The sequence below is a fragment of the Rutilus rutilus genome, assembly GCF_951802725.1.
Source record: "Rutilus rutilus genome assembly, chromosome: 15".
Classification (NCBI taxonomy): Eukaryota; Metazoa; Chordata; class Actinopteri; order Cypriniformes; family Leuciscidae; genus Rutilus; species Rutilus rutilus.
In genome coordinates, this window is record NC_140220.1 from 37,387,464 (window position 1) to 37,403,371 (window position 15,908).

The 15,908-nt window shown below is 41.2% G+C and overlaps 2 protein-coding genes across 7 annotated transcripts in view; one reads left to right on the forward strand and one right to left on the reverse strand.

Moving 5' to 3' along the window:
- Window positions 1-15,908, reverse strand: part of LOC311304860 (dynein axonemal intermediate chain 1-like) — a 674,193-nt gene that overhangs the window by 445,893 nt on the left and 212,392 nt on the right. The window lies entirely within an intron of this gene.
- The window catches only part of akap7 (A-kinase anchoring protein 7), a 49,018-nt gene that overhangs the window by 29,562 nt on the left and 3,548 nt on the right, over window positions 1-15,908 (forward strand). For 2 of the 6 annotated variants that reach the window (XM_084432188.1, XM_084432187.1), the window contains exons 8-10: window positions 2,379-2,434; window positions 2,670-2,769; window positions 15,162-15,197. The exons of 2 other annotated variants lie outside the window; for them this stretch is intronic. In XM_084432188.1, the coding sequence (XP_084288314.1) occupies window positions 2,379-2,434; window positions 2,670-2,769; window positions 15,162-15,197 (192 nt within the window). The remainder of the gene's footprint in view (window positions 1-2,378; window positions 2,435-2,669; window positions 2,770-15,161; window positions 15,198-15,908) is intronic. 2 more of the 6 variants (XM_084432189.1, XM_084432190.1) reach the window with 2 other exon arrangements.

Here is a 15,908-nt window from a genome sequence, read left to right on the forward strand (position 1 = left end):
AAACGACTGATTCATTAAAGAATGAGGCAGCTGTTTATGAACGGTTCATTGAATCTTTGACTCAATCGATTGTTCAAAACACTGAATCATTCGGTTATGAAACACGGATGAGTGTTGCTGTGAGATGCGCGATGGTTCTGCTGAACTGTTTTCACTGCTGAAACTGAACAAAAACAGTCAATATTGGGTCCAAAATATGAGTGGCTTAATTTTAACTGTTTATTCAACTGCTTTATGAAATATATGGCACATTTTCAATCATGATGGTATTCAGGAAAACAACTCTTGAGGTTGCTTAACAGTATCAAATGTTATTAATATAAAAACTTCACATTTTAGTTTTTTGAGTACTGCGAATAACGCAACCTTGTAACCGTCAGTACATTATACATTATATATTATTATATCCACTATCAATTGCCTCTTACACTAAGTGTATTAAATCAGAGTAATTCTGGCGTATAGTACTACTGATTCCCTACTTATTTTTTGTTATTGACATTAATCAGGCTACTCAGGTCAGCAAGTGCGGTTCTCTTTCACTCGCCCCTTCACTAAATACACTTGTCCCAGACAGACGGATGTTGAATTGCTTTGCTTTGGAAATGTGACTGATCAGAAACTGATTAAAATATCTCTTTTTCTGCGTATATTTCATCTCCACTAGAGCAACAGTCCAGCAAACAGACATGATAATTATTATTCTGCACAGTTATTTCATTCCCAGCCTCTTCAGTGACGATACGTGTGTGAGGACAAAAGGCTAAAGCTAAGCTGAAACCAGGAAGATGCCGCACAGAATCTCTGGAGTGAATTAATCCGTGACTGCGAGTGTTTTCTGAACTCAGGAGACCAGTGTGCAGCAAATGTGTTACTGTAAAGAAATCATTTGATTGTTAAATGTTCATTTTCAAAAGCTAATTATTTGATCTGTCCCTCTTCTGAACTGAAATGGTTGTGATATATGAATGCTGGAATAAATGGATGTTTTTAAAGACACTAAGCAGAAGTGAAGCACTTATGTTTACTGTAAAGCAGTTACACTTACACGCAAATAAACTTTATTTTATGCAAAATATATATTTTACAAAATAATGTGGACTCTAAAATTGACAGAAGATCAAAGCCATACGTCTAACCAAGTTAATTTGAGGTCGATGTCACACAAATTGAGCCGTTAAAAGGCGACGTCCAGTTGCACAGGATACATTACGAGTGTTTAAGCTTTCCAATGATAATTTACGATGATTACTACAATATGTGACCGGGGAAAAGCTGGAGTAAAGCGCTATGAAGTTAGTTTACTATAGAGCGAAACTTTCTAAAACTGACCTAAAATTGACAACTAAAATACAAACAGAATGTAAAGAAAACCCTAAACTGCATTAACCCTTACCCTGGATCAGTGTGAACCGCTGAACAACTTGATGATCTGTCATAAACAGACTCATAATGCTCTCAGTCTGGACTTCGGCTTCATAAAGTTTGGACTGTGTGCACGTTATGTAAGATTGCATAACATTTATGGCATTAGTCAGTAATGGCACGAGTCAGAGGCGTGTGACATCGCTCTCAGAGGCCGGATGCGTACAGGAGGATTGATCAAACATGAAGATCGTCTTCGTTCACTCCTGTCGAACACACCTTACTCTCTTTACTCTGTAGTGGAGCACAGGAGATCTCCAGAAGATCACTGATCAACCGAACCGGTTTGGTCACCATTGACTTCCACTGTATACGAGTAACAACACTGAGGCCTCTCTGATGTGTTGCTCCTCATGAGGACGGATGATCCCTGTAACAGCTTTACGAGAAGAAGAGCTGAGTGTGTCGTGTCAGTCTTCAGGCACTGTAACGAGTGTGTGACTATCTGTGTGTGACAACAACACAAGTCTATCCAGCGTCTGCATTTAGATGATTTTAGCCAAGTAAACGTGTGTATGTGAGTGTGTGTGAGTGTGTGTGAGTGTGTGTGTGTGTGTGTGTGTGTGTGTGTGTGTGTGTGTGTGTGTGTGTGTGTGTGAGTGTGTGAGTCTGTGTCTGTGTGTCTGAGTGTGAGTGTGAGTGTGTCTGTGTCTGTGTGAGTGTGTGTGTGTGTGTGTGTGTGTGTGTGTGTCCTGTAGCTGATCTTTGCTCCAGAAGACTCAGGCTCTTTGTTGAAAATAGCAGTATTGTTAATGAATCGTAAAACCCAATTAGTTGCTATTTTGTGTCGTAGTCCAATTAGTAGTGTAATGGCTTATAGTCACTGTCAAATGTAATATGAGTAATTTAATTGTCAGAGCATTTGATGTCAGATTAAGTTGTGATTTGATGAAGCGAGAGCAAACACACACACACACACACACACACACACACTGCTGTGTTTATTTGTGCAGAAATCTCTTGCCCTGGATTCTGGGTGTGTGAGCAGCAGCCAGATGCATGTTTAAAGGTCTGTTCTAGTTCACTAAGCACTCTCACACACACACACACACACACACACACACAGCAATAAGCCTCTGTCCGTTCCAGAGCAATTATTCAAGCTGGCATGAGGATGGAGGCGGAGCTACAGTCGTCCAATCTCCCACCAGCCCCCTCCACACACACACACACACACACACTCACACACTTGCATAATCTCCGCGGAGCGAGAGACAGTCACACGCTCTCTCCCTCTCTCTCAGCATGGCTGGGTGTCAGCGCTCCCGCTCGTGAACACAGATCCGCAGAGGACCATGGGGCAGTTGTGCTGCTTCCCGCTCTCCCGGCCGCAGGACAAGCTCAGTAAGTGTTCCCGCGTTCCCGTGTTCGGGACCCAGAATGCCGTGTGTCCGTGAGGAGCGCTCCTTTCTTTCACACAGACCGTGTCTCTCTGCAGTGCATGGATATGGAGGCTCGGGAGGCTTTGTGTGGTGTGTGTGTGTGTGTGAGGCATGCTGGTTATCAGAGGACTCTGCCGGTGATTTCTGCACTGATCGGGATCTTCAGGTGGGAGTGGGAGTGTGTGTGTGCGTTACACAGGTCATGTGCTCTGGGTGTGTGTCACCTCAGTTGGGTGTGATGGCATCAGGATCATTATGGGATGCTGTTGTTGAGCTGTGAAAGTCAGCTGTCAGTCTTAAGAGGAATGAAGTGTTGTGGAAAACAGTTCTGAGGACATCAGCAGACAGTGTGTGTGTGTTCATGAGTGTAGATGATCACGAGTCACCGGGTTGTGGCGCTGGAAGCATCGGCTCGATGTGAAACACTGATCTGTTGTATAGATGAGATCATGTGATGCTTGTGTTTATAGATCAGTGAGCGGAGAGCAAGTCTGTAGTGAGTTATGATGAGTTATAGGCGTGTAACGATGCCCTCATGTCACGATTCGACACATATCACGACACTGAACTCACGATGCCATATTATTACGATTCTCCAAGACACATGATGAAAGGGTAACAAATAAAATGTTACTGTTGATTAAAATGCTAGATTTGTTGTTACATTGTGTGTGTAAATTAACAGGCTTGGACTTGGTGCTGAAACCAAACAATAGAGACGCCAGAATAACAATATTCATGATTCTGAAGATGAAAACACATCATGAACACTATACACAACACATATTGTTGCCTTTTTGTATTGCGGTATAGGGATGTAACAATATATCATGTCACAATATCAGTTATCGTGTAGATTATTGTAAATTTACATGCTGTATTTTAATCATATTAAATGTGAACGATCCTATTAACAGCTTTACGTGAAGAAGAGCTGAGTGTGTCGTGTCAGTCTTCAGGCACTGTAACGAGTGTGTGACTATCTGTGTGTGACAACAACACAAGTCTATCCAGATTTTAGCCAAGTAAACGTGTGTGTGAGTATGTGTGAGTGTGTGTCTGTGTCTGTGTCTGTGTCTGTGTGTGTGAGTGTGAGTGTGAGTGAGAGACTGTGTGTGTGTGTGTGTGTGTGTGTGTGTGTTGTGTGTGTGTGTGTGATTGTGTGTGTGTGTGTGTGTGTGTGTGTGTGTGTGTGTGTGTGTGTGTGTGTGTGTGTGTGTATCTCTGGAGAAGAACCACACAAGGTAATCAAATCTGACCTTACAGAGATGAACTCAAGACCTCAAGGCTGCAGTTTCTGCTCTGATGCACCACTGTCCTTCAGTTCATCTCACACACACACACACACGCACACGCACACACAGCGGTCGGCCTCCATACACACACTCACGTCTTTAGCAGAACAGCATCAGATGATGCTCAGCTCTCTCCAGGACACCAGACAGCGCTGTGTCAGTGTGTGTGTGAATGTGTATTATTTATTAGCATCCCACTACTTTAGCACAAGCCTCTCTCTCTGAGAGCTTCACACACACGCTGGGCTCTCGCTGCGTTCCTGAGATCCTCCCTCTACACACTCACTCGTGTGTGTGTGTGTGTGTTTCTGCTTCCCCGTCACGTGAGCTGTAAGTAGGGCACGGGTTTAGCGTACACATGTGCACTCGTCTCCTTCACACCGAGTTCATCTGAACTGAGATGGATTACGCTCGACTGCGACGCGCATCCTGATGCTGGAGTAACACAGAAGTATGCGGCACACGCCTTCAAAGCAGCAGTGTTTAATAATCCTCCATTATAGAGAGCCTTTAGTGGAACGGGAAGATTCCATGGTTCCAATAAAGAACCGTGATTTTTTTAAGAGTGCAAACAAAAAATATATGTATATTGTGAAGAGTAAACGAACAATTACAACTAAATACAAAATGATTTTTCTTTTCTATCACATCGTATCACAACTATATATTTGCGCCGTGAAAGTAAAGTGATTTCTATAAGCTTCTCTACATCACACATTTAAAATGATTGAACACACACACAATCTCTCTCACTCACTCACAAACACACACACACACACACACACACAATCTCTCTCACTCACTCACAAACACACACACACACACACACACACAATCTCTCTCACTCACTCACACACACACACACACACACACACACACACTAACCCAACCCCTGAACCTAACTATCACACACACACACACACACACACACACTAACCCAACCCCTGAACCTAACCATCACACAAATTACTTTATTTTTATACTTGATTTACAAATGAGGACGTCCCTAAAGGGAGGTTTTTGGAGATTTTGTACATTTTTATAAAAATTTGTACCCAAAATATAGTTAAGTAGGTACATTCACACACACACTGCCAAACGCATAGGGTTTTGTGTGTGTGTGTGTGTGTGTGTGTGTCAAGTCAAGTCAAGTCATCTTCATTTATATAGCGCTTTTAACAATGTAGATTGTTTCAAAGCAGCTTTACAGAGATAAGCGCATACTTTATGGTAACAGAGATTGTTTTGGCTTTATAGCGGTTCTTTAATAAAGTTATTTTCCAGCTAAAGTTAGTTTTGATTGATTCGCTTCCGTCGCAACGCTCATTAGTTACTAAATTAGAGGCCGCTAAGACGACACCATTCTCTCTACACAGACTTTAAACGCGAACCTGTGAGAAACGCTGATGGTGTTCACATGCACATTAAGAACTGGTTCTATAGTTATGTGCGTTTGAATACCAGCTGTAATTTGTTTATTAAGCGTGCAGGGCAACCACCCAGTAGAGCATTACAATAATCTAGCCTTGATGTCATGAACGCATGAACTAATTGTTCCGCATTTGTCAATGAGAGCATATGTCGTAATTTAGATATATTTTTAAGATGGAAAAATGCGGTTTTACAGATACTAGACACGTGACTTTCAAATGAAAGATTGGTATCAAAGAGCACACCCAGGTTCCTAACCAACGATGAAGACTCTACAGAGCAGCCATCAAGTGTTAGACAGTATTCTAGGTTATTAATTGAGGAAGTTTTTTGTCCAATAATTAGAATCTCAGTTTTTTTATTTTTTATTTAGTAGTAGGAAATTACTAGTCATCCAGTTTTTTATATCAGCTATGCATTCCGTTAATTTTGTGAATTGGTAGGTTTCGTCAGGGCGTGGAGAAATATAGAGCTGAGTATCATCAGCATAACAGTGAAAACTAATTCCATGCTTCCTAATGATATCTCCCAAGGGTAGCATACAGCAACGGTCCTAGTACTGAGCCTTGTGGTACACCATACTGACCTTGTGATCGATAAGACATCTCTTCATTTACTGCTACAAACTGATAACGGTCAGATAAGTATGATTTAAACCATGCTAATGCAATTCCACTAATGCCAACATCATTTTCGAGTCTATTTAAAAAAATGTTGTTGCCAATAGTATGAAATGCAGCACTAAGATCGAGTAACACTAATAGCGAGATACAACCACGATCGGATGATAAGAGCAAATCATTTGTAACTCTAATGAGAGCAGTCTCAGTACTATGGTATGGTCTAAATCCTGACTGAAAATCCTCGCAGATACCATTTCTTTCTAAAAAGGAACATAGTTGTGAGGATACCACCTTTTCTAGTATCTTTGACAGAAAAGATAGATTTGAGATCGGCCTGTAATTGACTAATTCTGTACGATCAAGTTGCGTTTTTTTAACAAGCGGTTTAATCTTAGCAAGCTTAAAAGTTTTGGTACATATCCTAATGACAAAGATGAATTAATGATATTAAAAAGAGGATCTATGACCTCTGGAAGCATCTCTTTCAGTAGCTTAGTCGGTATAGGGTCTATCATACATGTTGTCTATTTAGATGATTTAACGAGTTTAGCGAATTCTTCCTCTGCTATAGCAATGAATGAATCGAATTTTTCCTTAGGGATACTACAATGCACTCCCTGATGCGATACTGTAGTACACAGTTGCATAGTAATAATTTTCTCCCTGATATTACCAATCTTGTAAGTGAAGAAGTTCATAAAGTCATTACTGCTGTGCTGCTTGGAAACTTCTGGGCTTGAAGCTTTATTTTTCCTTAGTTTAGCCACTGTTTCAAATAAGTACCTAGGGTTTTTTTATTTTCTTCTAATAGGGTTGAAAAATAAGCAGAATAAGTGTGTGTGTGTGTGTGTGTGTGTGTGTGTGTGTGTGTGTGCTGTTCGCTCTCAGAGGCTCGCCATACGAATGCTGGACACGACTGTGTATGATTCACATTTTTGTTGGATTTATTTGGAGCTGTGGCTGATTTGCCAAACTCCCAGAATTAAGACAAAGCTAAAAAGCATGATGAATCACCAACAAAGATCTGTGTCCAGATTTAAGGCTTGTTCACACAAACAAACAAAACCTGACGCTGCTGAAAATAAATCTGCATTGTGTAAAGCTCCATATAAATAAATTGGACTTGACATGAAATAATATTTCAGAAATAATTTGAACTTGATGAAAAAGTAAACCTGAAAAAGAAACTGATTTAAACTTTAAATCACAACTATTTGATTCTGTAATCGTAGTAATAAAGAAACACTCTAACCAACACTATTCATGTAATTGAATATTAAATATATCCAAAGACTTGTTTGAAGGATATAAATGGGTATTTGCTGAATGTCAGTGGTAAATGAGAAACTATTATAGCGTTAATAATAACCTGATCTCACTGAGAAATGCAACTGTGACAAGGCGGCGATTTCATATGAATTCATACGATGAGAATTGTACAAAAATGCACGATTATTATAAAGACGTGAGCATGACGCTCCACCCCTGAGCACACCCAGAAACATAAGACGAATGAGGTCATACGCAAACGTATAGTTATGAATTCCCATTTTTTGACTATATCCGATGTTTTTGATGACCCGCTTACATCATCTTTTAAAAGTGACCGATATCTGATATCTGCATTTACACTACACTTGGTGATATGAACAAAAAAATAACATTATGATATCAAGAAATCAATTTCAATAGTGCATTGAGTTTAATTTATTGACATGGGACAATAATTTCATCCTTATATCAAATTTATTTTATACAAATTCTTCAAGACAGTGATTATGTACACAGATCCGCTATTAAATTCTCGTGGTAGAACTTTTGTTAAGTGTGTCAGAGGTTCTGGGTCCGAATCTGCCCTCGTAGAGGTTTTTTCCTCATTAAAACCAAATGTGTTCATCAGAGATTGTATATCAAGACATGTTTGTGTGCATTTTATTGTATAATTTCACTGAAACGAGTAGAGAATCTCCACAACGGGACCGATAACACTGGCAACGAGCACTCAGGATGATTATAAACGCATTTCAGCGTCTCTTATTATATTCTCTTAGTCAACTAGAGATGTTTACTTTGTTATAAATATATCTCTACCGCGAAATGTTTCCAAAAGTCTCTTTTTTCAGTGACGTCGACTCGCACTGACGGGAATATCTGATCTGCTTACACGGCAGGCGCAAATGCACATATCCGATTCATATCAGATTTAGGCCTGAAACTGATCTGAGAATATCGGAATCCATGTGCTTTTTTCCTGCTTACTCGTTCGCGGGTCGTATCCGATCTGCGCCACATGGGAGGAAAAAATGGGAATTGGGTCATGATATGGGTCAATAACTGACATATTGAGTCAGTTATTGACCCATGCTGTGTAAGTGAGGCCTAAATGTCTGTTCACACCAAGATCAAGATGAATTTGCTTCACTCCAGTACAGGAGGCTCTCTAATAGACACCAGATTGACTCCAGGGGCCCTACTTTACCTAAAGCTCATGGCGGAGGTGCACTTAATGCGTATCCGAATCCACTTTTGCTGGTTTAACGACGGGAAAAATGGTTGGCGCTCCTGGTGCGTGGTCTAAAAGAGTTGTCTCTATTCTCTTAATGAGTAATGGGTGTGTTTCGTCTCTATTCTCTTAATGAGTATTGGGTGTGTTTTGGGATTTACGTGCAATAAACCAATCAGAGTCTTATTTCCCATTCCCTTTAAAAGCCAGTTGCACTTGTGCCATGGCGGATTCGCTATTTACATGATGGGATTTGCAAGCGGAAAAACTGAACACTTCTCTAGCGAGGAATCTGCTCGTGCGCGAGGTTAAAGTTGTGTGTGTGTGTGTGTGTGTGTGTGTGTGTGTGTGAGGTTAAAGCAAACAGAGCATCTACGGGATAAGCCGGATTCCACCATATCTTTATGTACACAATAATAATCTTTTACATTGTAATCCTTTTATTTTAAATATTTGGCATGTTTGTGTTCTGCTGCCCTGTGTGTGTAAAGCAGAGTGTACGCGCGTGGACCCTCCTATAGGCGCACATTACTAATGCGCTCTTTAACAAAATAAATATTGAGCCATTGACTTTAGACCAGGGTTCAGTTGGTCAACGCCTCAGTCTATTTCAGTTCCTCAAAATAGCAACGCTTCAACAATACGCCAGAACACACCTCGTTCTCAGACCAGCAGCTCATGGACACACAGATTGGCGCAAATGCATTTGCTAGTTAAACAACGTGGCGCAGGACGTGAAAATGAAAACTGCGTCGGGCTGAAACTAGCAAAACACACGTGCGTCGCGCCTGGAGCTGCATTGCTCCGGGTGTAAGATAGGCCCCAGTACACTAGATGGGTGATAGGCCCCAGTACACTAGATGGGTGTGAGGCCCCAGTACACTAGATGGGTGATAGGCCCCAGTACACTAGATGGGTGTGAGGCCCCAGTACACTAGATGGGTGATAGGCCCCAGTACACTAGATGGGTGATAGGCCCCAGTACACTAGATGGGTGATAGGCCCCAGTACACTAGATGGGTGATAGGCCCCAGTACACTAGATGGGTGATAGGCCCCAGTACACTAGATGGGTGATAGGCCCCAGTACACTAGATGGGTGTGAGGCCCCAGTACACTAGATGGGTGATAGGCCCCAGTACACTAGATGGGTGATAGGCCCCAGTACACTAGATGGGTGATAGGCCCCAGTACACTAGATGGGTGATAGGCCCCAGTACACTAGATGGGTGATAGGCCCCAGTACACTAGATGGGTGTGAGGCCCCAGTACACTAGATGGGTGATAGGCCCCAGTACACTAGATGGGTGATAGGCCCCAGTACACTAGATGGGTGATAGGCCCCAGTACACTAGATGGGTGTGAGGCCCCAGTACACTAGATGGGTGATAGGCCCCAGTACACTAGATGGGTGTGAGGCCCCAGTACACTAGATGGGTGTGAGGCCCCAGTACATTAGATGGGTGATAGGCCCCAGTACACTAGATGGGTGTGAGGCCCCAGTACACTAGATGGGTGTGAGGCCCCAGTACACTAGATGGGTGTGAGGCCCCAGTACACTAGATGGGTGTGAGGCCCCAGTATGGGTGTGAGGCCCCAGTACACTAGATGGGTGTGAGGCCCCAATACACTAGATGAGAAACAAACACCTTTACCTTTTTCAGCCTTAGCATTCTGGAAACATTTCACTCTTGCACAGGAGAGCCAAACACACCAGCTCTACGCCGACCCCATGAACCCTGTAGCTTCTCACCATGTAAACCGTCTTGGTTGATTGGTTAGATTCTTAAATAAATGAGCATTATATCAAAGTCAGCAGCTCTAAACACTATAAGGATGGCAAATTAAACTCATTTGGACTTTAAAAATGTAAGATGCAAAAAAAGCCGAGGCTGTGATGAGGCATGGTGGCTGTTCTATTGTATTTGTGTGCCGGTTGTGAGACACTCTGGCCGCGCTCCAGCGGCGTTTCTCTGAAGATGAGTTCTGGAAATAGCAGCTGGCGCTTTGCTCACTGAAGTGGGCGAAGACAAACAGACGTCCTCCAGTAAAGCACACTGTTCCTGGATGGGAAGCTCAGGTTGATCGGATAGAGGTGAGGTCGCGACCTCTCCCAGATCAGCACACAGGAGATGAAGCTTCCTGAGGAAATGCCATCCGCACATTCTGGAACGCCTCGTGTCCCTGTGTTTGTCTTGTTTCAGGAATGCTTGGATCTTTAGACTAGATAAAGCTCTGAACACAGGCTCAGATGAGAGACGTGGCTCTGCTTACGGTTTTACAAAACACCAAATACACACCAATACATTCAGTCCACTGCAATGAACACTAGTGGCAGTAAAACACCAAAACTATATTATTCCTTTTCACACAAATTATGATTACTGGGGCAGATTATCGATAATTAAAGACTTATTTTCACGCTCATGAGCTCAACACACTTTTATTATCATAGTGCATGATTTATGAAGTAAAACAGTTTGACATTTTCATCATCTGTTAATCATATGTGTGTGTTTTCTGCTGTAGAAAAAGTATTCTCGTGATGTGAAGCGCTCGGGTACGAGTCTGAGAAACTCAAAGGCTTGTAGAAACAAGCTAAAATGACATGTTGGGTATATTTGGGGTTTATTGTAGATGGTACATTATTTTCTAACGCGAACATTAACCTTTTTACGCCACTCACCAGACATTTAGTTTCTGAACTGCTGTGATACATGCAACAACCAACATGATATCATTAATATCAACATATCATTTTACAGTAATGTCACCGCATGCATGTTTCTCCAATGAGATTAAGAGTTGTCTTTAAAGAATATATCTCTGAATACATTTCTGCCAGTGTAGTTGGAAAAGTTTCTCAAGTTGACTTGACTGGATCATCTGTGTGTTTCGTTGTGAGATCTGTGGCCTCTTTTATAAATGTGAAGGTGAATGTACAAAAGTTTCCGAATATTTATATGATTCTATCTTTGCATTGTAATTACCAGTATAGATGAGCACAGAAAGCACAAGGACATTTTCTTGTCAGCTTTGGCCTTTATAAATCCTGATTTGTTCCTCGCTTTTGACGTAGGATCCATTCGTACATGCGTTTTATAAACGTGAAGATGTCAGTGTTTGTTTCTGTGGGTGTTCAGTGATCAGTGTTTTACTGTGACTGAATACAGGAAGATTTGAGAAGAAAGTACAGTAAGTGTTAAGTTGTTCTGTGTATCAGTAGATGAACAGAGAGACTCTAGAGAGACTGTTGTTGTGTTTTGGACTGTGATTATGATGATTAAATGAACACCACTCAGTTGTTGTGTCAGTTATTGTGTCAGTTGTTGTGTCAGTTGTTGTGTCAGTTATTGTGTCAGTTGTTGTGTCAGTTATTGTGTCAGTTGTTGTGTCAGTTATTGTGTCAGTTGTTGTGTCAGTTGTTGTGTCAGTTGTTGTGTCAGTTGTTGTATCAGTTGTTGTATCAGTTGTTGTGTCAGTTGTTGTGTCAGTTATTGTGTCAGTTGTTGTGTCAGTTATTGTGTCAGTTGTTGTGTCAGTTGTTGTGTCAGTTGTTGTGTCAGTTGTTGTGTCAGTTGTTGTATCAGTTGTTGTGTCAGTTGTTGTGTCAGTTATTGTGTCAGTTGTTGTGTCAGTTGTTGTGTCAGTTATTGTGTCAGTTGTTGTGTCAGTTGTTGTATCAGTTGTTGTGTCAGTTGTTGTGTCAGTTATTGTGTCAGTTGTTGTGTCAGTTGTTGTGTCAGTTGTTGTGTCAGTTGTTGTGTCAGTTGTTGTGTCAGTTGTTGTGTCAGTTGTTGTATCAGTTGTTGTGTCAGTTGTTGTGTCAGTTATTGTGTCAGTTGTTGTGTCAGTTGTTGTGTCAGTTATTGTGTCAGTTGTTGTCAGTTGTTGTGTCAGTTGTTGTGTCAGTTGTTGTGTCAGTTGTTGTGTCAGTTGTTGTATCAGTTGTTGTATCAGTTGTTGTATCAGTTGTTGTGTCAGTTGTTGTGTCAGTTATTGTGTCAGTTGTTGTGTCAGTTATTGTGTCAGTTGTTGTGTCAGTTGTTGTGTCAGTTGTTGTGTCAGTTGTTGTGTCAGTTGTTGTATCAGTTGTTGTGTCAGTTGTTGTGTCAGTTATTGTGTCAGTTGTTGTGTCAGTTGTTGTGTCAGTTATTGTGTCAGTTGTTGTCAGTTGTTGTGTCAGTTGTTGTGTCAGTTGTTGTGTCAGTTATTGTGTCAGTTGTTGTCAGTTGTTGTGTCAGTTGTTGTGTCAGTTGTAGACTCACATTATAGTGTTTTGATTTGAGTATTAAATTGGGCTGCACAAACAAATAACTAATCAAACTATGTTTTTCTTCATGAAGTGTTGATTACAGCATTACTGTGGATCTGCTCGTGTTGTGTCAGTGTTGCATCTGTTGTGTGTTTGCTAGTTGAGCGTTATAAGCCGTGAGCGATGCAGTGACCGTGGAGAACCAGAGGCCTGTAGTGTGTCTGCTGCTCAGATCTTACACTCCTGTTCACACTGACACGTGTAAAAAAAGCTTCTGACAGGTGTCCTCTACATTTTAACGTGCCCCTTTTATACTGTTTTAAAGGCTCCCAGTTTTGTTTAGTTTTCTCCGACAGTAGGTTTACATGCATCCAAAGTCAAAAACACATAATATCCACTGCAGCATCAGCTCTTTTCTCACAGTGTCTGAAACGGTTTGTTTCGAACATTTCAGCCGCATCCGAAATCAAATACCTCTCTGTTGTGATTGGTCTACTCTGCTCTGATTGGTCAGATGACCCAGTCTGTTGTGATTGGTCTACTCTGCTCTGATTGGTCAGATGACCCAGTCTGTTGTGATTGGTCTACTCTGCTCTGATTGGTCAGATGGGCCAGTCTGTTGTGATTGGTCTACTCTGTTCTGATTGGTCAGATGGTCCAGTCTGTTGTGATTGGTCTACTCTGTTCTGATTGGTCAGATGGTCCAGTCTGTTGTGATTGGTCTACTCTGCTCTGATTGGTCAGATGGGCCAGTCTGTTGTGATTGGTCTACTCTGTTCTGATTGGTCAGATGGTCCAGTCTGTTGTGATTGGTCTACTCTGTTCTGATTGGTCAGATGGGCCAGTCTGTTGTGATTGGTCTACTCTGCTCTGATTGGTCAGATGGGCCAGTCTGTTGTGATTGGTCTACTCTGTTCTGATTGGTCAGATGGTCCAGTCTGTTGTGATTGGTCTACTCTGCTCTGATTGGTCAGATGGGCCAGTCTGTTGTGATTGGTCTACTCTGTTCTGATTGGTCAGATGGGCCAGTCTGTTGTGATTGGTCTACTCTGTTCTGATTGGTCAGATGGTCCAGTCTGTTGTGATTGGTCTACTCTGTTCTGATTGGTCAGATGGGCCAGTCTGTTGTGATTGGTCCGAAACCAAACGGCCATTAGCGAATCTGAATTTCAGCTTTTCCTCAGCACTTGATGCACAGAAATACAAACAGTAACCCGTTTCAGGAAGTTCAGAATGGCTTTTCTTTTGGGAGACAATAGCTGCATCCCAATTCAGAGGCTGCATCCACAAAGGTTGGACTGAGCGTTTTTAAATGGGACGGTCTAGCTCTTGTCGCCTAGCAACGTTTTCACTGGACTTTTTTTAGTTACAAACAGGGTTCACAACCTGTCTAAATATGTTCACCATGGTTCATTTATGTACATAACAAAGAGTATAAACTATATATAATCGCATCTTGGTAAGAAATGTCAACATTTGAACCGCTCTAACGTTTTTTGTTGTTGTTTTTTACATTTGTATCGTTAGATATTTGAGTAAGTTAAAACATAATGTGTAATCTGGCGTTTTCTCTCCAAAAAATCCTGTTGTCACCCACGTGCAATGAATCTTGGGATAGGCTAGGCTGTGAAGGATCTATAAGTTGTATCCTTCATTGCCCGGGAATTGAAGGCTGGGACGCGGTGACGCAATCGACCTTTGAAGGATGCAGCCTCTGAATTGAGACACAGCTAACTTTCTTCTTTTTTTTGCACTGAAACTTTGCAGACCTTTTACATTCACAAACAGCTGTATTACACACTGCATGAAAGGTATATCTGAAAAAGCATAATAGGGGCCCTTTAAAATGATTTGGGATTTACTATTGAATGAGATGCACTGTAGACAGTGTGTTTTTTCCTGTGACATTCGAATCAGCAAGGAGTCGATGTGGTGTGATCACTGTAATGTATTGTATTCAACATTATTCATGATAATTACAGTATCAAGGGAAATAATCAGCAATGTCATTTTTGTCACAATCATGACATGCAGCCCTGGAATCAAAGCTGTCCTAATTGTTCATAAATCTACAAAGCATGATCTCAGGAGTATTAATCAGCCGTGATTGAGCAGATGCGTTGAGGTGAATCAGTGGGATCTCGTCATGCTTCATCACAGACCATCTGTGTGATTCTGATGGTTTCTGATGCTGCTGCGGTTGTGGCCAAATCACTTCAGGTTGCTAAATGTGTTGTTTATCTTGCAGATCTTCTGCAAAGCAGGCAGCGTGCTGATCGGACAAGTACGTGCTCCTCCTTCACTGTCTCTGTGTAGTGTACTTCAACCCCTCACTGCCCTACTACTGAGGGCACTAGACGCAGATTCACCCCCACTGTGTGTGTTTGCAGTAGTAGAGACTGTGACGTTTTCCATTACTTTAGGGATGCACGATATATGGGTGCGCAAATCAGCTTTGTAACTTCTCAGCTGATGTGCTGGAATGGAAGCAGAAAATATTATCAGGGATTATTTTATTATTTTCAAACAGTGAATTATATTTCTGTGCCAGCTAACTATAAAAGAAGTACTGTAAAAAGCACAACAAACATTCATGTGCAATTATCGATTGTAGCTTCAGTGTAACAGACACTTTTATCATATCAGTTATGAACAGTCGCATACAAATAATTTTAGAAGAGTAATTAGATAAAATAAGGGGTTATACTATCTATTTATATGACAATTTAGTTTTTTTTTTATGAATACGGTTTTAAAAAACTACTGTTCACCACCAGTTTGGGGTCAGTATTGTATTTTTTTTAAAGAAATTGATAACTTTTATTCATCAAGGACACTTAAAAATTGATCAAAATTGGCAGTAAAGATATTTATAATGTTACTAAAGATTTCTATTTTAAATAAATGCTGTTCTTTTTAAAAAAAATGATTCATCAAAAAAGTCCTGCAAATGTATGATGGTTTCCACAAAAATATGAACTGTTTTCAACATTGA